Source organism: Diabrotica virgifera, chromosome 10, assembly GCF_917563875.1.
Source record: "Diabrotica virgifera virgifera chromosome 10, PGI_DIABVI_V3a".
In the NCBI taxonomy this organism is placed as follows: Eukaryota; Metazoa; Arthropoda; class Insecta; order Coleoptera; family Chrysomelidae; genus Diabrotica; species Diabrotica virgifera.
In genome coordinates this window covers 59,817,774-59,843,615 of record NC_065452.1, presented here as the reverse complement: position 1 = coordinate 59,843,615, position 25,842 = coordinate 59,817,774, and the positions used below count along the sequence as shown (strand labels likewise).

General features: G+C 32.5%; 1 protein-coding gene across 2 annotated transcripts in view; it reads left to right on the top strand.

The window, feature by feature from the left end:
• LOC126878496 (catenin alpha) overlaps positions 1-25,842 on the top strand; it is a 94,540-nt gene that overhangs the window by 42,485 nt on the left and 26,213 nt on the right. For both annotated transcript variants that reach the window (XR_007695680.1, XM_050641246.1), the window contains exons 2-3: positions 5,167-5,720; positions 9,575-9,778. Coding sequence is in view for 1 of the 2 variants with exons in the window: in XM_050641246.1 (XP_050497203.1) it covers positions 5,167-5,720; positions 9,575-9,778 (758 nt within the window). In the remaining variant the exon portion in view is untranslated. The remainder of the gene's footprint in view (positions 1-5,166; positions 5,721-9,574; positions 9,779-25,842) is intronic.

The window sequence follows — 25,842 nt, the reverse complement described above, 5'->3', positions numbered from 1 at the left end:
ATGCCTGTTTTCGAAGGCCCGTACATCGTGAATAATGAAAATGGGATAAATAGTTATGAGTTGAGGCACAGGAACTCGGAAAAGATCCGAGGAATTTATAATATTCACGATGTATACAAATATCACGAATAAAAGACAGATACATGAAGTAGATAGTAAGTTAGGATATAAGACGTAGATTAAAGTAAGGAAATATACAGGGAGTTGGTTTTGCCTCGAGAAAATTTATTTAAAAATGCAGATAAATTTTATCGAATACAAGGCGGGGATTTGTTATATTTCTATTTGATATGAAAATTAAATTTTGATAATTATAGACAAAATTCAATTTAATATAAAATATTTTCAATTTTCTCAACCACGGGCATATAAATTTAGAACAACCTGTATACAACAAATTGTTATATTTAATTTTAAGAAGTGATTAAACGAAACTCGGGACAATGCGCTTAGAACAAACAAAGTGAATGGAGCGTACCATTATCGTTGTTCGCGGAAGGTTCGATCATTAGCCTATGCTAAATAAAACTCAAGTGAAATCGATAATAGGTCATTATCGTTGTTCGCGGAAGGTTCGATAATTAGCTTATGCTAAATAAGACTCAGTTGAAGTAGATAATAGATCATTAAATTTTGTAATTAGTAGAAAGTAATTTTAGAATGGGAATTAACTATTTTTCTTTTGAAATCCATTAAGCATATTTAGAAAGATTAAAAATTGGTTTTGAGGAATACTGCGAATGAGAGTTGGTGGTGGAAGTTTGATTTGTGAATCTGGAAGGGATATTTAGAAAGTAGGGGAATGAATGACAAATAGAGATCAGAATGTTTTGAGCTGTCGAGAAGTGAAGTCCAGTAGTAGACGGTAGTGTACGGAGAGTGAGAAAGCCGGTGTAGTTCCGTGAGTGTGGAGTATCTATCGTGGAACGAGAGGTAGGCCAGGTTGAGAGTAAAAGAACCTCCTTGAGCCAAGAGTTCCCGGTAGCTGATTGCAGTTTCGAAAAAGGTAGAACACAGCATCACGACAGAAGCAGGAAACGAGAGCTATACGAGCTAGTTTCAGAGGAGAACATTACTGGAAGCCAGGACGAGGTTTTGATTGCAGCCAAGGATAGCAGGAAACGGGTTTTGTGTGAAGACATTCTCAGTTCACCAGAAAAAGGTCAGTCTCATTTGTTTGGACATGAATGTATGGGTTTTTCGTATTAAATACCACATTTAAAATTGAAGAAACATAATCAATAATATCAGAAAAGCTTCATCAAACTTAAATAGAATTGTTGCTAATAAATCATAATAGTTAAATGTTAATAAAAACTTTCAATTGGAAACCAAAAGGAAATAAGATTCCCATGTGTAAATGTTATGTTTAAGAATAATAAGATATAGCAAATATTAAGCAGTGATTGCCATTTAAATAAAATAAACAATATTTTGATTACAATTGTAACCCATATGTGTTATTATTTTACTCTTTTCTTTCCTATCCCGATTAGGAACCATTGAGAAATACTTAGAAGCCACGTATGTAAGTAATTAATTTTATAAAAAGCCCTGAGATTGAAAACATATTGATATGTGATCTGGTAAATTAATTAGATTATTATTAATGCATTGATTACATTAAATGACATATAAAAATATTATCTCATATCAATAATCAAGATCACAACAATATATATATATATATACACAGGGTGAGTCACCACTAACGGGACGGAATATTACAGCGAAACGGTAAAAGATTTGAAAAAAATTTAAATTGAATAGTTTGTAAGTTGATAAAAGCTACATTTTAAAATTATTTTGAAATATACAGGGTGTCCCAATAAGTGGCGGCGTATCAAAGTTATATTTTTTCTTATGGAACACCCTGTATTTTATTGCATTTTTTAATTGTCCGCAAAAAATAAGGTATAGTTTCATAAGGCTTCCCTATACCTATGTACAGAGTGTTCTGAGTTATGTTGACTTTTCTTAAAATGTAAAGTTTTAAAAGAAGGCTTATTCTCAAGTTATTTAAGAAATTATAAAAACATTACTTTTACATCTATATAGTTGGATATTAGTTGAATGTATTCCATGATTAATTATTACACATTTGTCTACAGGGTGTTCAAAATTTATAGTTTCATTAGTGGGGTATTCATTGTGTCATATGATGCGTATTTTAAATGGAACACCATGTATATTAATAAATAATTATACTAAACAAATTTACCTCTTTCGAATGGTATATGGATGTCCTATACCTAGGTCTCATAGTTTTTGCGTAATTTACAATTATTTAAATTCTTACTCTGTAAATCGATTTTAAAACAAAAGATGAAGTTAATTAATGTCATTGTATGACATTGTCATTTTATGACAATACGGTCTGGTAATTATCTTATAATTAATGCATTCCATGATTGATTATTACACATTTATTTACAGGGTGTTCAAAATTTACATTTTCATTATTAGATTATTCAATGTAGCATAATATGATGGGTATTTTATTAGAACACCATGTATATTAATCAAAGATTGTACTAAACACAGGTTTCTGGGTTAGGAAGTGCAGCATTTACAATATTTTTAATATAACCTTATTTAAAAAAATTCATCTTGGTCAATCCTGGTGACCTAGGTGGCCAAATATATGGACCGAATCAATCTATCCATTTATTTCTAAATTTTATGTTGAGGTTGTTCTTAACATCACGTCAAAAATAAGCAGGAGCTCCGTCCACTTGGAGCCACATCTTTGTTCGTACGCTAAGTGGAAGGTTTTAAGAAGGATTCAAAAAACTTGTTTTAAGAAATTTAAAAAAGTTGCTCCATTAAGATTTTCGTCAAAAAAATATGGGTCGATAACGTACTGGCTCAGAATACTGCCCCAAACATTAACACTTAATCGGTGTTGGAGATCAACAGTAAAATGTTTGTTTATTGCATCATAATAAAATGAAAGCTATGTCTATTAACTAGACGATTATTATTAAAAGTAGGTAGATTCGGCTGTACACAATACATTCTTAAAAAAAAAACAGGATCTTCTCCAAATTCTAAAGTCTATAAACGAAAAGTTAAACGTTCCTGTTCTGTCTAATGCTGGTGTAGTTGAGTTTTATACGGATGATAGTGGTTTTTCTTATGTATTCTACATAAACTTGTTAGACTGATCTCCGATTGACTCGACATTTTTCACGTAGGTACTAGTATTTGGGTTTTCCGTAACAGAAAGCACGACATCAAGTTCCTTGACGTCATCAAAAATAAATGGTTTATTTTTATTTAACTTTTCCTACCTATGCAAAATTACCAGCAGCACGGAATCTATCGAGAAATTTCTCAAAAACGTCCTTTTTGGGTGTCCTCTATCAGGATACTTTTAAGCGTAAACTTTAGAAGCTAAGAGAAAATTTTAAAAATATTCCCCAATGCAAAGTAGCATGTCTACTCTTTCATAGATAGTTTGATTATTCATTTTTAGGAACAATTAAATTTGAATGTAATTGGCTCTTCCAAAGCCATTTTTAAGTAAAAAAAAATTGAATATTTTACACGGATGTTTATAGTTTTTATAATTACCAGACCGTACTGTCATAAACTGACAATGTCATACAATGACATTAATCTTTTGTTTTAAAATCGATTTACAGATTAAGAATTTAAATAATTGTAAATTACGCACGAACTATGACACCTAGGTATAGGACATTCATATACCATTCGAAAGAGGTAAATTTGGTTAGTATAATTATTTATTAATATACATGGTGTTCCATTTAAAATAAGCATCATATGACACATTGAATACTCCAATAATGAAACTGTAAATTTTGAACACCCTGTAGACAAATGTATAATAATTAATCATGGAATACATTCAACCAATATCCAACTATTTAGATGTAAAAGTAATGTTTTTATAATTTCTTAAATAACTTGAGAATAAGCCTTCTTTTAAAACTTTACATTTTTAAGAAAAGTCAACATAACTCAGAACACTCTGTACATAGGTATAGGGAAGCCTTATGAAACTATACCTTATTTTTTGCGGACAATTAAAAAATGCAATAAAATACAGGGTGTTCCATAAGAAAAAATATAACTTTGATACGCCTCCACTTATTGGGGCACCCTGTATATTTCAAAATAATTTTAAAATGTAGCTTTTATCAACTTAGAAACTATTCAATTTAAATTTTTTTCAAATCTTTTACCGTTTAGCTGTAATCTTCCGTCCCGTTAGTGGTGACTCACCCTGTATATATATATAAATAGAAACTTGTGTCGCATTTAAGATGAAGATACCCCTATGTTTCGGCTATCAAAATATATACAGATTTGAAATTTTGCACAGTCATACAGGGTAATGGTTCACAATTTTTAAAATAGTCAACTGAACTTTAAATTTTAAACGCGGCCTACTGCGAATCCACAAACAGGATGAATTTTCGATATGCGACTCGATTTGCTTTGCGTTAGAGATATCGTAAAAAGTTATTTGGAAAAGTTGTTCCAAATATTCTTATAACCCCACATACCAAATTTTATGACAAAATTCACACTTTTAGTTTTTTTCAGTTGTTGTAGTCAGGATCCTAAATCCTAAACTTGGCTGTCCCGTGCTGCATCTCGGACCCAAAACTCGTTTTTTATAATTTTTTCGTTCTTTCCGCTCAGATATTAAAAATTCTGCCTCTGCCGTTCAAAAGAAGGCAAAAAGTACACAAAAAAATACTATTTAGAAGTTGGCCAAATCATGTTATCACAACCTAAAAATTTAAAAAAAATTTCCTGGGCTCATTTTTCATTACAAAAATCTGAAAAAAAATCAGGTTGTTTTGTATTCAAAAAATACAACCTCTTGAATTTTTTCAGATTTTTTAAAGTAAAATTTCGCTCACAAAAAAATAAAACCTAAAAATTTTTCTTTTTTCGATTTAAGAGGTTCTAGGACCTCTGGAAAGCAAAAAATTTGCATGAGGGCATAATTTTATATCTTTTATCGAAAACATAAGTAGCGGGGCTGATCGGTGCGGGGGCATTTTTGACCATCTTATCCCGATATAGCCTTTAAATTATTAGAAGAATTTTTTTACCAAGCAACATAAACAAAATTTGTTTAATTTGTAAATTTATAAAAATTATAACATGAACATGATTTTGTTGTAGGACATGCTATGAGCGGAGCTGCAAGAGAATTTTCAGAAGACCCATGTTCTTCTTTAAAAAGAGGAAATATGGTTAGGGCTGCTAGAAATCTTTTATCGGCTGTAACTCGTCTTTTAATTCTAGCGGACATGGTTGATGTCCACCTTTTGCTCAAATCCTTACATGTAGTTGAGGATGACCTCGAAAAACTAAAAAATGCTTCAAGCAATGGCGAACTTTTAGACAATATTAAAGCCTTTGGTCAAAATGCCAACGAATTAATGAATCAGGCTGCTAAAAGGCAGCAAGAACTGAAAGATCCACAACTTCGTGATGATCTAGCAGCTGCTAGAGCTGTACTTAAGAAACATTCCACTATGTTATTAACTGCCTCTAAGGTTTATGTACGTCATCCAGAGCTAGCAGCTGCCAAAGCAAATAGAGATTATGTCTTGAAACAAGTTTGTGAAGCTGTGAATACCATTAATGATGTAGCTCAGGGAAGAACTCCTCAACCTGCTTCTGGACCATATGATGGACCTGGAGAGTTGGCTGCTGCTTTGGATGATTTTGATGTAAGTATGAAAGAAATTACGTAGTTTATTAATATCCACACTTGTTTAGTATAGTCCAGGGCGCATCTGTTTTGAGATGGACGTTGAGAGGTGACTCATATTTTTTTGCAGAAATTGCTTGGAATTAACTCATATAATAATAATTGAGTTATCTTTCCACTCAAAAAGGTCCGGAACATTGTTTAAATAAATAATCAAAATGTCAAAAAATGAAGGAAAAATTCGATTTTTTTTCGTTTTTTTGATTATAAGTTTAAAAGTATTCATTTCCAAGAAAAGTTGCACTGACATAAAAATTGCGTAATTAAATTCCCTACAATATAGGATTGGTTAAATATTTAAAAAATTGTCACCCTTGTTACAAAATAGCAATAATTGCGAAAAAACCATAAAAAAACAAGTATTAGCATTTTACGTTTTTCAATTATTTATGCTACACTTAGGACCTTCATATTTCACCCAGAAAAATTTTATGACATAAAACAATACTGTAAATTCCATTAAGATCAGTTCAATAGATCTTGCAAAATAAATTTTGCAGTCCAGTTTTCGCAAAAAAATGCATTTTTTCAAAATGTTACAGAACTGAAATTAAAACAGATAGCAAGTTGATTTTTTTTACATATAGAAGAATACTGTACCTTTCATTTGTAATTTGCAAAATTAAAATCGGTTAACTACCACGGCGTCAGGAATTTGTTTAAATAAACATTAATATTTGGTGCTACGCACAGGACAGCGGATACATTTGCTCTAATTGGGCATTCCAATGACCTGGCAAAAATTATCGAATATTGCCGCTGTGGACAAACAAATGTGTTGTTGTTAATAATTGTTGTTTTGAGTTGGTGTTTTAGATTTTATTGTTTTGAGAACAGAGACAAAAGTAAGTTGATACTTGTAGTGGCTTTTTAAATAGTTTTTAAAAGCAACAGTGTAAGCAACAGTTACTTAAGTGTAAATATTTTAGCATTGTAATGAAAAATTATATATTATATTTGGAAAATGTAAAATGTTGAAATGAACTGCACACAAGTTGATTTCCACCAAAATTTCTACCAATCTTTATCTAATATATTACTTTCTTACTATATATTTTGTTGCATTTTAATTTTAATTCTACAAAAATCAAACTAATTTGATTATTGTTTGTGAAATATTGTTTAAACAATTGCATATGTTTAAAAATAATGAAGTTTTATTGTCTAAGTTAAAATATATGAAAAGAAATTTGCTAAAAAAGTATTATTTCAATGGATGGAGTATGTGTTTTTATTTTGCAATAAATAAATTTATTTATTTATATCGAAATGTACTAAAAAATAAAATTTATCAATCATTATCAAAGGTCATTGGAATGCCCAATCAGAGCAAACGTATCCGCTGTCCTGCGCATAGCACCAAAAATTAATATTTATTTAAAAAATTCCTGACGCCGTGGTAGTTAACCGATTTAATTTAGAGGATTCTTCTATATGTGAAAAAAATTTCACCTTGTTATCTCCTTTATTAGTCCTGCAACATTTTGAAAAAATGCATTTTTTTGAGAAAGCTGGATTTCAAAATTTATTTTGCAAAATCTATTCAACCGATCATAGTGAAATTTACAGTATTGTTACAGTATTATTACTATATCATAAAGTTTTTCTGGATGAAATAAGAAGGTCGTAAGTGTAGCATAAATGGCTGAAAAACGTAAAATGCAAATACTTGTTTTTTATGTTTTTTTTTCACAATTATTGCTATTTTGCAACAAGGGTGACAATTGTTAAAAAATTTAACCAATCCTACGAGCCCCTTCCCATATCAGTTGGCCCAATGTAGATTTAAAAGAAAATCCAATTTTATAAAACAAAAACAAAAGTCCAGCATACCTAAATTTTGAAAGTTTTAATTCATCGATAATTTTTGGATTTCCAGAAGTATACAAAATATGTTTTAAATTAATAAGAACGATTAATTAAACAGAATAATATCAAATTAAAAAAAAAAACCGCAAAAAATATCTAATTTTAACAAAACAAATGTGGAAGTTTACAACTAAGTGACATCTTTTTTATCTTTAATTAGATTCAAAATTCTTCGAGGCATAGTTTTTATAAAGTTCTGACAACACTCTGGTGTAAATGGATCCCATATTTTTTGCAAGTTTTGCTTCAATTCTTTGACTTAGCTAGCAGGATGTTTCCTCAATGTTTTTTTTATTTCGCGTAAAAAAGAGGCGCAAAAGTTTTTCTCGTGGACAAATCGGGACTGTTAGAAACGTATTCCAGAAGTAGGAGACCGTGGTCACCAATCCAGTTTAAACTCTTTTTTGAGGTATGGCAACCTACGCCATCTCGTTGGAAGACAAAATATTTCGCTAATTTAAACTTATTGAAACGATTTTGTTCCACAATCGGTAAGAAATTATTTAAAACCTTCAAATAATATTTGGCCGTATTTAAAATTCCATCGATAAAATGCAATTTTTCCAAACTATTCGATGACACGCTGCCCGAGACCATGATAAATGTAGGAAATTTGACTTTTCTGTTACAACATTAAGCTGAAAAGCTTTACTTTTCCTGCGTATAACTCGACTCCTACTGTATCCAACTCGACTCCAACACAAACTTCAAATCTGGATTCATCACTCCATTGTGTCCCTTAATGAATTTGTCCAACCTCAATGCTCTTTTGACCATTTTAACTTATTTTTCTTGTGTTGTAATGTTAAGACTGGATTTTCGTTAGTCTGAGATAAAATTAAAATGTTCACAAAGAATTCGCATTGATTTTTTTAGCTTTATCAATCACTTTGTAAGTAGAAAATCTTAATTTGTGGATCCTCAGTGACATGTCGATCTAGGAACGTGTGTTCCAACCAGATTACTCCAAAAACTAGTTAAATCTAGATAAGTTGCACGTCGGTTTTTCACTATAATGCGTCTTAATCCTCTTCTATCTGCTTCGCTTATTTTACTTTTTCCTACATTTATAGGCTTTGTGATGACAAAACCTGAGGCTTTGTATCTCCTAACTATATTTATTACACTATACTGTGACAATTGAAACATATTTGCGATTTTCGAATTGATTTTAGAGAATTAAAAAATCTATTGATGATTGAACAAATGTTCTCATCCATAACTTTACCTTCACTCATTCCCATCGATGACTTTATCCCGACAAACGGCAATAGGCTTTATAATATCACAAAATATATTTGACATTAATTGGCAATTGTTTTGATATAATTTTCCATAGCCTAACTCTGATTTTAAGATAATTATGGAAAAATCAATGTATGTTGATGTAAATGAATCAAAAGCCACGAATTAGCGATTTTTTTTATTTGGAATAAATAAAAAAAACATAAGGGTAATATTTTCAATAAATATTAGTAAAAAATGCAATAATAATTAATATGGGAACTTATAAAAATATGTTGATTATCACCTGTTTATGGTAATCGTCATAAACTGCAAATTCCAAAGGTGGGCCAACTGAAATGGGAAGGGGCTCGTATATTGTAGGAAATTTAATTACGCAACTTTAATGACAGTTCAACTTTTCTCGGAAATGAATACTTTTAAAGTTATAATCAATAAACGAAGAAAAACATCGAATTTTTCCTTCATTTTTAACATTTTGAATATTTAAACAATGTTCCGGACGTTTTTGAGTGGGAGGATAACTCAAATATTGTTATATGAGTTATTTTCAAGCAATTTCTGCAAAAAAAAATGTGAGTCACCTCTCAACATCCAAATGTACTAATATTTTTACAGATGCGCCCTGGTCTACTAATAGAAACCACAAAATGATATATACAGTACATGTTTCTCTTTAACACAATTTTCATTTTTCAGGATCACATGGTAATGGAGCCTCTAGCATACAATGAAGTTCATACCAGGCCTTCATTGGAAGAACGTCTAGAAAGCATTATAAGTGGTGCAGCTCTTATGGCAGATTCTAGTTGTACTAGGGATGAAAGAAGGGAAAGGATAGTTGCAGAGTGTAATGCTGTAAGACAAGCTTTGCAAGACTTGTTGACTGAATATATGACAAATGTAAGTATTACCTTCTATTTGTTCTTCTATTCCTCAAAAGTTTGGTAGATTTTATTATCCAGTTTATCTCCTTATATTAATATCTCTTAGGTATACCAAATTTAAGGTTAGGTCTGTATCATACTAATTTTATGATATTTCTGGTTTAGATTTGTGAAATTGGCATTAATGTTTTATTGAAGTACCACTTTACTGGTTAACATATTTTTTCACAAGTATATAATGAGTATAGAAATTTTGCGAATGAGTTATTTTCCTTAATAACTGCTAATCGTTGATTTGAATTTTGTATTTATAAAAATAGAAAATAAATAAAGAAAACAGTGCAAATCCTACTTTTAAATAGTCACATTAAATAAAATATAAATAATATCTAACAAAAATCATATTTTGGATTGTTTTGTGATAAAAATTAAAATTTGTGCTTGTGGAAAAATAATAGATTTGATTTATATTGATAATAGCATCTTATACTTAGTCAAATTTCATGTGTATTTTTAATCCACATATTTTTTTATATTCTATTCAGAGCATGTCTCTATTTTTACAAATATTTAACAAAAATGAATATCCTAACTTGTAACTATAACAAAATTACTAAAAATTTAATTAATATATAGCTCTGATTCGCTTATTGCGGTGAATCACTCCGCATTCCACTTGTGTGTTGTCAAAGTTTGTTGTATGACTTGGCTTTCGTTACAATTTTCTTCCACTCATTTCGATATGTGCATAGTTCCCTCCAGTTTCTCACTCCCAGAATTTTGATATCCTTCATAACCTGGTCCTCCCATCTCTCTCCTGGTCTTCCCCTTGGTCTCTCAGTTTCTGGTTTCCATCTGGTGATCTTCTTAATCAGTAGGTCGTTTTTCCTTCTCTCTATGTGTCCCAGCCATCTCAGCCTCTGCGCTTTACTATAAATCTAACTATATCTTCTTCCTTCATTATGTCTCTTAGTTCACGGTTCATTCTTCTTCCCATTTCTCCGTTGTCCATTCTTATCGGGCCCATAATCCGTCTAAGGATTTTCCTTTCGAATATTTTCAAGTTTTCTTCATCTTTTTCTATGAGGCACATTGTCTCAGCTGCGTACGTAACTACTGGTCTGATTAAAAGGTCGCGGTGTTGTTGTAATAGTGGACATATCGGAAACTAATTTTATCATCTATTGGTTGCATGGATGCGTTTAGCCATGTTGGGTTTTGTCATCATATTCTTCATCCCTCAATGTAGATATTGGCATTAAAAACGAAAAATCGATCATTTTTGACATATCGGGTTTTGCCTTACTACCACAGATATTTTCAGTTTTGTATTTCTGTATAAGTTCTTGTCCTTCATAAGCCTATGATATGTCCAGTATTTTTTGTTACTATGTATTTACTAAATATACCAACAACAGGAACATGATCTGAGGATATGTCAGCACCGGGGTAACTTTTAACTGATATGACATCCATTACAGAATCTCTTTGTAACATAAAAAGATAAAACCTTATACAAGAGAGGATTGTGAAGATCCTAACATTCTTGGTTGAAAAATATAGGGTCAAACTGTTTTAGCTGCAGAACTTTCAATGAAGATGATACCATAAGCAGATGATTGAATTTGCGAATTTACGTTTTCAATCCTCTGATGCTTCTTTTGTTTGGTATACATAATGGTTTTGTAACTTATTTTGATTTGATCTTTAATTTAATGTATTTAAAAAGTAAAAATTTTAAAAATACACATGAGAATACACCAGTAAAATGTTTAGAGTTTAGAGATGTTCAAGAACATTTTTGTATAAAATTAAAATATTTGTAACAATTTCTTAGATTTTCCACTAAGATTAAAGCCTAATTTAGTCTAAGTTTTGAAAGCAAAATTAGAGAAGGTCAAATTTATTTGGAAAGCATTTTATTAGTACCATAGTTTCATATGCGCATTGTCTTCATAATAAATATCCATTCACTATCTCTTAATTCTTTCCTCTTCCGCTATTGTCACTAGCCTTTCTTTGGCTATATCATCCATAGACTCTCCTACCCCTATACTGCCCTACTAAGCGAAAACAGGGTATCTGCAATTTATATTTTTTGGATACTCGTTTGTATATTGTCTCATACATATATAAATGAGTTTAATAGCATAAGAGCTAGTGAACCCTCCGACTAACGGTCTTCCTGTAAGGCTAGAAATTTGTATAGTGATAATTCATAGCACACCAAGGCTAAAAACCATGACTTGGCAGGCATCAGCCCTGCACGTGTATCTACCAGGTGAATCGAAAAGTGCATAGTTTAGGGGTAAAATAAACTTTTTCCTGCAAAGTTTAAATTTAAGTATGTGTTTGAGTAAGTCATTTATTAGAAGAAATGTGTACAGTGACAGGCGATTCTGAACAGCATAAGACCTTGCCAGGCGAGGGGAAAGATTAGGGGTTTTTGCTAAAATTATTTTTTTTGCATCGAACAACGTTTTTTAGGTTTTTTGAATCATTCCAAACAGAAAAGGTCTTTGGTGACTTTTCTCGTAGGTTAATAGCTTTTGTTATATGAGCGATTAAAAATTTTGAAAATTGCGAAATCGGTCATTTTTAACCCTAATCCGGACATTTAGCTAAAAATTTCAATGTTGCCAAGGTAGCTAGATATTCTTTAAACATTGATTGATGAAATGCCGAAGAGTTTTTTGCAATATAATATCGAAAACCCCATTGTATTTTTAATTGCTAATCAAGCGGGCGCGACACTGTAGTATAAGTGGGGACATTTGAGTTTGCATAAATTCATTATATCGAGAATGGGCAACTTTGAAGACAAATCCTCAGACAGGTCGATTTTTATTTTTGAATTAGGACTTTTTGGCATATATAATACTAGTGACGTAATCCATCTGGGCGTGATGACGTAATCGATGATTTTTTTAAATAAGATTAGGGGTTGTGTGATAGCTCATTTGAAAGGTTATTTGATTCTCTATTCAGTAATATAAACATTAACATAATTATTTGTACAAATTTAATCAAAGTTAATTTAATAAAAAACATTTTTGTACACCCTGTATAAATAATTATATTACTGAATAGAGAATTAAATAACCTTTCAAATAAGCTATCACACAACCCCTACTCTCATTTAAAAAATCATCGATTACGTCATCACGCCCAGATGGATGACGTCACTAGTATTATATATAAGCCAAAAAGTCCTAATTTAAAAATAAAAATCGACCTGTCTGAGGATTTCTCTTCAAATTTGCCCATTCTCGAGATAATGAATTTATGCCAACTCAAACGTCCTCACTTATACTACAGTGTCGCGCCCGCTTGATTAGGAATTAAAAAACAAAGGGGTTTCCGATATTGTATTGCAAAAAACTCTTTGGGATTTCATCAATCAATGTTAAAAGAATATCTACCTACCTTGGCAACATTGAAATTTTTAGTTAAATGTCCGATTTAGGGTTAAAATGGCCGATTTCGCAATTTTCAAAATTTTAAATCGCTTATATAACAAAAACTATTAACCTAAGAGAAAAATCACTAAAGAACTTTTCTGTTTGGAATGATTCAAAAAACCTAAAAAAATTTTGTTCGATACAAAAAAAAATAATTTTAGGAAAAACCCCTAATCTTTCCCCTCGCCTGGCAAGGTCTTACGCTGTTCAGAATCGCCTGTCATTGTACACATTTCTTCTAAATGACTTACTCAAACACATACTTAAATTTAAACTTTGCAGGAAAAAGTTTATTTTACCCCTAAACTATGCACTTTTCGATTCACCTGGTAGATACACGTGCAGGGCTGATGCCTGCCAAGTCATGGTTTGTAGTCTTGGTGTGCTATGAATTATCACTATACAAATTTCTAGCCTTACAGGAAGACCGTTAGTCGGAGGGTTCACTAGCTCTTAGACTATAAAGATTCTATATATTTTTCTATTACTGTATGGTCCAATTATTATGAGGTATATAGTTCCACAGTTTCTATGTGGGTTTGGAGCATGTATGAAGGTGTCTCTCTCTCCTGTCGTTTCCCCATTACTGAGGATCGTGATTTCTTCCAATATTCCTAACAATGTTTCTCCATTGGTCTCTATCTTCATCTGCTCTAAGAGCTTCGCAGAATGAGTTTCCAGCTGAATGCTTTATTTGGTCAGACCATCTAGTTGGGATCGTCCTCTTGATCTTCTCCCAGGAACGTTTCCAGAAACAATTAATCTCTCCAAACTGTCGTCACCTCTGCGAACCACGTGACCAAAGAATTGCAGAATTCTTTGCAGACATATTGTGGACAGCCTTTTTTAATATTGAGTTGGTTTATAATGTAAACGTTTGTCCTATGAGCTGTCCAAGGTATGCGCAGCATTCTTCTCCAGCACCACATCTCAAAGGCATCAAGTCTCTGCTCCGTATAGAAATATTGAGAATACAAGGGCATTCACCAGTCTCATCTTGATATTTTGAGAGATAGATCTGTCTTTCCAAACTTTAGTTACGCGACTCATTGCATTTTTTGCCATACCAATACGTCTCCGAACTTCTGCTTCACAGTTACCATCGTTAGTTATACTAGACCCGAGATAGACAAAGGTGTTTACTATCTGGTATTCCTGTAATATGTTAGTCAGTTGAATAGTGTCAAATCTGTCGACCACCATTATTTTTGTCTTAGCTTTATTGATTTTCAGACCAACTTTATTGCTTTCGTACTCAACTCTTCGCAGAAGATCAAACATTTCTTGCTCATTTGCTGCTATAAGTTTAGTATCATCAGCAAATCTTAAATTGGAGATTTTCCTACCAGCTACTGTTACTCCACCGGCCCATCCTTCTAAAACCATCCTCATGACATGTTCACCATAAATGTTAAATAAGTCAGGTGACAACACGCATCCTTGTCTAACACCTCTCTCGGTCTTGAATTGGTTTGAGAACTTCTGATCTAGTCGTACTGTCGCTATATTAGACTGGTACAGATTTTTAATAAGTGTCACCAGGTGCATTGGTGCGCCCATTTCTATTAAAATTGACCACAGATTTATCCAGCTTACACAACCAAATGCCTTTTGGTAGTCAAAGAAGCATATAATCATAGGTACTTGAAATTCTCTAGACTTTTCAATGAGTTGTCTCAGGTTCAGGATTTGTTCCCTTGTACCTTTACCCTTTACAAACCCCGCTTGTTCCTGAGGTATTTGCTAATGTAGATAGGTTTTTAATCTGTTTTTGATGATACGCAACAAGATTTTACTAGCTTGTGTTATTAGTGACAGTGTGTGGTAGTTTTCACATCTGGTAGTAGTTCCTTTTTTGTGTAGTGGGATATAAATTGAGGTACACCAATCAGATGGCCATTTTCCTGAATTCCAAACAGCGACACAGATAGAATGGATGATATGTAATCCTTTGTCACCTAGTAATTGTAGTATTTCACATGGTATTGAATCAATGCCTGGGGATTTATTTCTCTTTAGTGATTTAATTGCATCTTTGACTTCAGCGAGTAAGACATTAGGTTCTCTAGGGTAGTCAGAAGGCCACTGATTTTCTGCTGATACCTCGTTATTTTTATATAGCTCGCCACAGTAGTTTCGCCATGTTTTCAATATTTCATCAGTATCGGTCTTTAAATTACCTTCCTTATCTATTACAGACCACGTTTGAGGTTTAAATTCTCTGGTAAGGAGTTTGATCTTCTGGAATAAGTCCCTCGGTTCATTTCGACAGCCATGTTCCTCTATGTCTCTGCATATTTGAGAGATGTAATCAGCTTTATCTTTGCGGCACTGTTTTCTGATTTCTCTCGATAACGCTCTGTATTCATCGTTTGTTCCGTATCTAGTTTTATGTTCTTTTCTGCGTTGAATCACAGTCCACGTATTATCGGACATCCATGGCTTACGGCCAGTGGAAACCGCTGTCTCACAGTCTTTTGCAGCCTCGATTACCTTATCTTTGAGATAGATCCAAGTGCTCTCAGGGTCACTATCTACTTGGTCTAAAGAAAGAACATCTTCTAGGTTTTGTAGGAAGTCACTGATTTTTGATGGATTGAGAGACATGACTTTTCTCTGGGGTCTTTTGGGGACTTTAAAACGAAGTCGAACGTTCAATACCAGGAGTTGATGATCGCTTCCACAGTCTGCGCCAGGAAATGTTTTACAGTTGATGGACGACGACTTCCATCTTGATCTTATTAGGATGTAGTCTATTTGATTCGTTGTTCGTCCATCTGGGCTGCGCCATGTGTATAATCTCCGTGGATGATGTTGATATAACGTGTTTGTAATTGTAAGATGTTGTTCTACACAGAACTCCACTAGACGGTCGCTATTCTCATTTCTCTGTCCCAGTCCATTTTTGCCCAGCACTCCTTCAATATTATTTTCATTAGATGACCCCACTTTGGCGTTAAAATCTATAAAAATGATGACGAGTTCACGATTCAGAATAGCACGAACAGTTTCTTCTAGACGACCATAGAACCCGTTGATGTCTTCTTCTTGTGCAGCTGTTGTAGGAGCGTATACCTGGACAAGGTGTAGGGTATTGGTGGATATTCTCATTTTAAGGGATATTATCCTGTCATCAATAGTATTATATCCAATTACGCAGTCGTTAAGTTTAGAGGGTACAATTATTGCGACTCCATTTGTACTTTTGTTATCTGGGCCTGAAAAATAGACGACGTTGCCAGCAGTTGTTTTAAAATGCCCTTTTCCTCTCCAGTGAGTTTCTGAGAGTCCCAGTACCGAAAGATTGTGGTATGAAGGTGTATTTAATGACTAAACAGGAGTACCTCATTTTTTTTATAAAATGTAGATACCCCGTTTTCGCTTAGTAGGGCAGTATACTTACCTTCTTTTTTATTAAGTATTTGTCCATTTTCTTCCCACAAGTTAAGTCAGTCCTGCAGGGCAGTGCGGCCATACTCAGCCAAGGCTATAATACCCTTCTTAGGACATCGCATGAGGCCCACTTTTCCCTTCTTCTATTGCCGACTCTATTAATGAAGGTTGGCTATAACACTTGAAAATTCGTCTCTATCTTCTGTTTTTTAAAGCTTTGTTTTTGTTTCTTAACCAGGATATTTTTTTCTTTGATTTTACGCTTCATAATCAGCTGCAACAACTTGCACTTACCATTTCTAATTATGTGTCCCAAATATGCCGTCTTTCTCCTTTTAATGGTGGCCAAAGGTTCTCTTCTTATTCTCATTCTGTACAACACCATTTCTTTTGTAATGTGATCGATCCAGATTTTCAAAATTCTCCTAAAAAACTACATCTCAAAAGCTTAAAGCTTTCTCATAAGTTAATATTAACAGTCCAAGCTTCGGCACCATAAAGAAAAATAGACTGGATATAACATGTTACCATCCGATATCGGATTTGCAGATTTCCGTTTTTGGTTTTAGTTAGAAATTTCATCGTCTTCAAAAAGGCTGCTCTTGATTGCTCTATTCTTGATCGAATTTCTGATTTCGGATTTAAATCTTCAGTAATCCAGACTCCTAAGTATTTCATATTTTCCACTTGTTCAATATCTCCATTTTTTATTTGGATCCTTGTTATGACTGTACCCCACTTACGGATAACCATGGTTTTTGTTTTCTTTCTTTATGTTTATTGTTAAACCAAATTGTTCTCCAGCATCACAAATTGTGTTTAGTAGCGTCTGCAGGTCTTTCTTACTTTCAACGATAATGACTGTATCGTCGGCTTAACGAATGTTAGTTACACTAAGTGTACAGGGTTATTCACTATATTTTGACCCCCCTGTAAACTGCTTCTTTTACAGAATTAGAAAAAAATGTAAAATACAAAAGTTGTTCGATTTTTAAAATATGATTTTTTGACATATATAACATACTAGTGACGTCATCCATCTGGGCGTGATGACGTAATCGACTTTTTTTTTAAATCAGAATAGGGGTCGTGTGCTAGCTCATTTGAAAGGTAATTCTATTAATTAGTAATTCAATTCTCTATTCATTAGTATAAACATTAAGATAATTATTTATACAGGGTGTCCAAAAAGAATTTTTTTGCATTAAATTAATTGACACAAAGAGAAGAATGTATGTAATTTATTTAATTTAAAATACATTTTACTGCTGTTAGGAAACAAATAAAAGTTTATTGCACAAATAAACATTGATTTTTGCTTAACTTCAATGTTCAAACTGCCAAGAGGCAGATGGGTGGCAACTTGAACATTGAATTTAAGTGAAGAGTAATGTTTATTTGTTCAATAAACATTTATTTCTGTTTTCTGACAGCAGTAGAATGTATTTTGAAATAAATAAATTACATAGATTCTTCTTTTTGTATCAATTAATTTAATTAAAAAAAATTTTGGACGCCCTGTATAATTAATCATGTTAACACTACCTACCTAGAAAGCCCGAAGGGATCATTTTGGCCCCACGTTCTTTAATCAATTAAAACTCAGTTTAAAGAAATTAAATCTACTCTAGACGCTAGAATCTGATTTTATTGTTTAGTTTCATTGTTTAACACATTCGCTGCGTATCAAAAACATTCGGAACACCATACAGTTTGCAGTTTTTGATATTTGCCACACGTTGCCTTGTTACAGCCGTGGCAATGATTGGAAGTATGATTTCCTTTACAAAATATTTTCAACTGATATTTTTTTCGTTTTTGGATAGTAACAGTGATAGTTGTTGGTAGACCTGGTGTTGCTAGGCGTAGTTCCAGATTTCGGGAGGCAAGGTATGGGGCTCATAATTCTTCACACAGCCGAAGAATAAACTTACGAAAACTGAGTCTACTTTCAGTTATTTCTTTATGAATAATCCATTCATTTATTGATTCCAAGTGAAGAGTATTATAAAACACGTACATAGGCCATCGTCTTGAAGTTACTTTTATAGTATAAAGACGCGTCATTTGGTGCTCTACACTACACCAACAATGTTCATTTTTGTGTTCACTTATGTTCACCAACAATTGTTTCTTTATTACATAGATGATCAGTGCCAGTAAAAGGGTAACCATTTACAATAAACATACATAAATATAATTTTACCCATCCGACAGGAATTTGAAAGAAAGTCTCGACGAATTTCCCAGAAAACAATAATAATTTACACAGGGCCAATTTGGCCCCTTTAGACTTCTATGGTAGATTCGTTAGAAAAACCATATAATAAATTTAGTAAACAATATTTTTTTGTGTTAAATAAGGCTTTGTATCAACATATTAAAAGTCATAAAATATGAAATTAATATTGCCTCAAATAAAAAAAACTACAATAACTTTAAATTTTAACAGGGGCCAAATTGGCCCCTCCGACTTTCTAGTGTTAATGTTTATATTACTGAATAGGGAATTGAATAACCTTTCAAATGAGCTAGCACTCGACCCCTATTCCTATTTAAAAAAAATAGTCGATTACGTCATCACGCCCAAATGGATGACGTCACTAGTACGATATATATGCCAAAAAATCATAATTTAAAAATCGAATAACTTTTGTATTTTACATTTTTTTCTAATTCTGTAAATAAAGAAGTTTACAGGGGGGTCAAAATATAGTGAATAACCTTGTACATGTTAGTAACATTTTCTAACTTTTCCTCATGGTTTTCTCAATGGTTTTTTCCACTAGTTTTTCGATTAGTGGAGGTTTTCTCCTCGGGTATAGGCTTGAGTATCAGGACGTGTATCATGCGTAGATGTAGGTGTCGTATGGTAGTTGGGAGTATTTACTCTCATACAGGGAAAGGTTAGAACTTGGATAAGGGGCAGCATAACAATTATTAGAGTGTACTTTTTAAATTTTGCTTTCAAATAGTGGTATGTAATGAACTGAATCGTTACTATAATAGAAATTGACATTTGCAGTAAGACCATTACCGAGATACTACTACTTTTAAAAATGTACTACTAAACTTTTGACACTATGACTGTTTTAAGTATTCTATAGCTTAAAATATCTTTATTTATACAGCAGTTGGAAGTTTTACGTGGAGTTATAAGGGTAAATATTATGTATCCCATAAATGTATATATGTCACTTCTTTGATGTAGCCCCTTTCTGCAACAACATATTAATAATTTTATTATAGTTTCAATTGGCATTTTAAATATATGTTTAAATTTTGACATTATATTGTATGAAAATTATGTAGTATAAACAGTTTTGAAGCGAATATAAACACTAATATCAGCAAATACTTGTTATACAGGGTGTTTCTTTGTGAAAGTAACATACCTTAACTCACAAAAAAGGGGGCACTTAAGCCATCTCAATAACCCCATCCCACACTTAAGGCAAGCGTCCACAGACCCGCATCGTACGCATCGGACGCATCGTACGCAACGGATTTTAGTTTGCCTTGTACAGAAACTTATGTAACCGCGTCCACTGATCCGCATCGTACGGATCGCATTATCGATTGTCAAACTAAAATCCGTTGCGTACGATGCGTACGATGCGGGTCTGTGGACGCTTGCCTTTAATGTGTATTAAAGACATCCAGGTTCGGATTAAAAAATATTAGAAAAATATTCCGACTCAAAAACAACACCCTATACCTAGATTTTTTTAAAATGGATTCTGCATTTGAGTATAGGATGAAAAACTAAATTTAGTGGTATACTTTGAATTTTCAGCAAAATGTTTTTTCTGGTAAAATTTTGACTTTGAATTCTGAAATTATCTGTATATGTAATTGCAAGAGCTCGAAGTAGAAAAAAGTTTAAATGTGACTTAATTATTTGTCAACATAATAAAAACCACACTGAAATGTTAACATTTTACCAAGTTAGATTAAATAATGGTATTAAATAAAATTAAGTCGCATTTTATGTTTTCTTTCGAGGTCTCGTTTTTCACATAATTTCAGAATTCAAATTCAAAATTTTACCAGAAGAAACATATTGCCGAAAATTCAAAGTATACCACTAAATTTAAATTTTTATCTTCTTTTCAAATGCAGAATCCATTTTAAAAAAATCTAATGTACATACAGGGTGTTGTTTTTGGGTAGGAATATTTTTCCATTATTTTTTAATCCGAAATATACAGGATGTTTGGTAAAGAATGGGCCATAGCTTAACCCTAGATTCCTGAGGTTAAAATAGGTCGATTGAAGCTAACTTACCTTAGTACAAAAGTTGATAATATCAGAAATACAGGGTGTCAAAGTTAAACTTTTATTTTATTTATTCTTGAATATTTCCTGGCAGGCATATGGGATAACAACACGAAATTTGGTAATCGGGGGTTTTTTGGGATGGGAAATCTAAATTCGCCACCAAAAATGATGTATTACCCAGAGGGCCCCACATACGTCTTTCGGCGTTCATTCATTACGTTAAATTTTTGTATCCCCCACTCTACATACTTTTTGAATCAAAATTTTTATTCTCTTAATATTTTTACTTAAAAAATCTATACTACATTCATCTCGCTAAACTCAACTGTTTTCGAGATAAACGCATTTTAAATTTGCGATACAACATAATTTTTTGCATCATATCATTGTAGTTAGACCCGAAAAATAAACTAGAAACCATAATAATTGTACCAGTTCCCATATTATTATGTCATTGCATCGCAAATTCCATTTGAAGAAATTTGCGATACTTTTTGTAAATTTTTATGGTTTTAAGTTATTTTTTGGATGTAACTACAATGATAATATGCAAAAAAATGTGTGGCCTCGCAGATTTAAAATGAGTTTATCTCAAAAACGGTTGAGTTTAGCGAGATGAATGTAGTATATCTTTTTTAAGTAAAGATATTAAGAGAATAAAAATTTTGATTCAAAAAGTATGTAGAGTGGGGGATAAAAACAACTAAACGTATTAAATGAGCACTGAAAGACGTATGTGGCGCCCTCTGGGTAATACATCATATTTGGTGGCGAATTTAGATTTCTCGTCCCAAAAAACCCCGCTTACTAAATTTCGTGTTGTTTTCCCATGCCTGTCAAAAAATATTCAAGAATAAATTAAATAAAGTTTACCTTTGACACCCTGTATTTCGGTTATTATCAACTTTTGTACTAAGGTAAGTTAGCTTAAATCGACCTATTTTAACCTCAGAAATCTAGGGTTAACCTATGGCCCATTCTTTACCAAACATTCTGTATATACAAACATTTTTTTACATATATTTCTAATAAAGCCCCTTTTTTCAGTTAACGTATGTTACTTTCCCAAAGAAACACCCTGTATATACGTTACTTGAGTGCCAAAATTTTTGTGTGTATCATAACAGTAACATCTTGAGTTTGATGGAAACAGCTTGGCAACACTAAGATTTCACTAGCATAACACTGCACAATGGCATTGAAGAATAAATAGGTTAGGTAGCCCATTGTCTATTTGCTCAATAATAAATGCAAACATTGGCCAATTGTAACACAAAAGCCTTTCCTATCTACACTCAAAATGGTACATGTCCCTTATTCGTAAATTGGTTTTCAGTAAAAAGACATGTATAATAGGCTCGGAAATCGGCAAGAAATTTTAAACCGAGTATAACAAAATTCAGTTTGGCAACATTGTGTGAATACCAAGTCTTCTCAGATATCAACAGAACCATAATTTAGTCCAGACAAATATATGCAAATGTTTACTTGTAAGTTCTAAAATGACTAATTTACAATGATTAATGGGATGTTCAAATACCGGCATAAGCTTATCTTTAAAGCGGCTACTCGAATTTCGTAAAAATTTATACCAAACATTGTTGCGCATTCTGACTGATTTCCGTTTCTATTGTATGTGTTATACATAGAAATTTAACAAGTTTCTTTATTTGGCTAAGAGAATATTGTTTAAATTTGAATACTGCTTTGATTTGAGTAAAACAGCTATGTACAGACTTTCGGTAACTCAGGGCTATATTACGGATGAACTGCAAAACAACTATTTTACATAATTCTTTAGTTGGCTAGTATGTACTTCATCGTCGCATCCTTTTCACTACTAGCGAAGTGGTTAAAGCTCTCTTTGGGCTTTTCTGATAAATCTTTCCTCAATGTTTTCTGTCTTGGCATATCCCAATGTCATCATTTATCTAATATACTTTATATCGTTGGTCCATCTAGTCGGTGGTCGTCGTCGGGTTCTTTTATAGTTTCGGGGCCTTCATTCCATGATTCGTCGTGTCCACCGTCCATCTTGTGTTCTAGCTAAGTGCCCTGTCCAGTTCCACTTAAGCGTCGTAGCTCTTTCGATGACGTCTTGAACTCCTGAGCGTTGCCTGATGTGTTGGTTTGTTATGTGACCTCGAAGGTTCACGTTCAGCATTCCACGTTCCATGGCTCATTGTGTAACTCGTGAGTTTATTCGCGGATTTTTGTGTCAGTGTTAAAGTCTCTGCTCCATAAGATTGTACAGGCAAAACACATTGGTTGTAAACCTTTCGCATGAGACGCATGAGAATTGAACTTTTTAGAATATGGTTTAGTTTGCCAAATGCTGCCCATGTCAGGCCTATTCGCCTCTGTATTTCATGTGTTTGATTGTCTCTGCTTATTTTGATCTTGTGTCCCAGATATTTGTAAGTGTCTGTTGTATGGTATTATTGTCAATAGGTTAGTTTCCACTTATTATGAGATTTGACATAAGTTTAGTTTTCTTAAAGTTTATTTTTAATCCTGCTCTCTCAGACAGAGTTGTAAGTGAATGTATCATAGAAACTGTATCCTGTAAGTTATCTGCGATTAACCTTCCGATGAACAACCTTTTTTTGTTACACGGATGACCAAGGGGGGGGGGGGAATGACCCCAGGTCAAAAATGACAATTAACAAAAAAATGAAGTTTTTTTTTTATTTATTTTTTTTGTATTTTTTTTATGGCATGGACTTTATGTCATTCAGCCAGTCACAACATGAGTATTAGTGTCGTGTGTAGTGTGTATGTTGAGTAAGTGTCTTGTTACTTTGCAAAGTCGACGTCATTAGCGTAAAACTACTTGGAATTACACATAATAGACGCTATTTTACTTAACATCAACTTCAGAATATATCTTTTATTCGTAAAATATAGGGAATTTTTTTTATTTCAAAATATGGGGATATCTAGAATGATATTAAAGTCAAATAAAAAAATAATGAGTTAAAAATTGAAAATACTTTTGAATGTATTAAAGAAAAACATACGCTGGGGTCACAATTTCCCCCGCTTGGTCATCCGAAGGTTAATACAACATCATCAAGCCTTAGATGACTTAATCTTTCTCTATCTATGTATATTCATGCCCATATCTTGCCATTGAGTGTTATTAATATTGACTCTAGAGCTGCTGTGAACTACACACACCGGCAAAATTAGCGGAACACCTTAAAAATGGGACATGTTTGATGTCTCGGATTTCCTAAACCAGTTGTCAGATTTGAGTGATTTTTGAAGTTATACTTCTTTACGATCGAGGGTGAAATTTTATAATTCCCTGGCGCATGCGCAGACAGACAGTATGTAATTCGTTGTTAATCTTTCAAGTTATGTATGTATCAGCGCAAATAAGTCATTAAAAGATTATATTAGTGGTTTTAGTAAATGTATTATTTATAATTTTTGTGTCTTTGGATTTGTCTTCCTCGGGAATAAAATATTTTATAATAAAGTAAGTATATTTACTTTAAATTTTAAAGTATTTTTATACTTCACTTGGTATATTAAATTTGTCAGTATTTATGAGAAATCTTGTAACCTGTCAAAGCAAAGGGAGTATAGCTCAGTGGTAGAGCGTTCGACCGGAGATCGAGAGGTCCCTGGTTCAGATCCGTGTGTTAGCTAACTTTTTTTTATTTTTAGTATTGTTTTAATAAAATTTTTTGAAAAGTAGTAAATAAAAATTTGTTTAATCTGTAAATACAAATAACCTGTTGAAACTACATTTATTTCGTTGAAATCATATAATAGAAGTATAACTTCTTACGTGCGTACAAAGTACACTCATTCTTTTTTTAGTGTGTTATAGCCTTATTATTTAATAATATCGGTGTAATCATACTGTTACTACAGGTAAATGTCATATTATACCGGGTGTTACAATCATACTGTTTTTCCCTTAAAGTTCGGAACACTCTGTGGAATATTATAGTATATCTAAAATATTGAATTTAAAACTCAATTATAGCCTTAGGCTTTTTTAACATTTTCGTTTTTGCTTCATTTGCTTATTTTGGATAATAAAAAAGTTAGGTACTTTAACAACTAGCCATGTTCTTCATCATCAATACAGGGTGTTTATAAATAAGTGCGACAAACTTTAAGGGGTAATTCTACATGAAAAAGTAATGACCGTTTGCTTTATAAACATATGTCCGCAAATGCTTCGTTTCCGAGATACGGGATGTTAAATTTTTTCTTACAAACTGACGATTTATTTATTGGTCTAAAACCGGTTGAGATATGCAAATGAAATTTGTTAGTTTTTAAGAGGTAGTTATTGCGCATTTTTTGACATACAATTAAGAATTTTATATTATTTTATATTATATTATAATTTTATATTTAATATTATTATATCACCATTGGCGGGCATACGGGTATAAACATTTTAGATATATCCCGTATGCACGCCAATGGTGAATATAAAATTCTTAATTGTATGTCAAAAAATGCGCTATAACTACCTCTTAAAACCTACCAAATTTCATTTGCATATCTTAACCGGGTTTAGAGCAATAAATAAATCGTCAGTTTGTAAGAAAAAATTTAACATCCCGTATCTCGGAAACGAAGCATTTGCGGACATATGTTTATAAAGCAAACGGTCATTACTTTTTCATATAGAATTACCCCTTAAAGTTTGTCGCACTTATTTATAAAAACACCCTGTATTGATGAAGAACATGGCTAGTTGTTAAAGTACCTAATTTTTTTATTATCCAACATAAGCAAATGAACCAAAAAAGAAAATGTTAAGAAAGCCTAAGGCTACAATTGAGTTTTAATTTCAATATTTTATATAGGCTAGGCTAAAATATTCCACAGAATGTTCCGAACTTTAAGGAAAAAACACAGTATGATTGTATCACCCGGTATAAAATGACATTTACCTGTCTAGTAATAATATTAT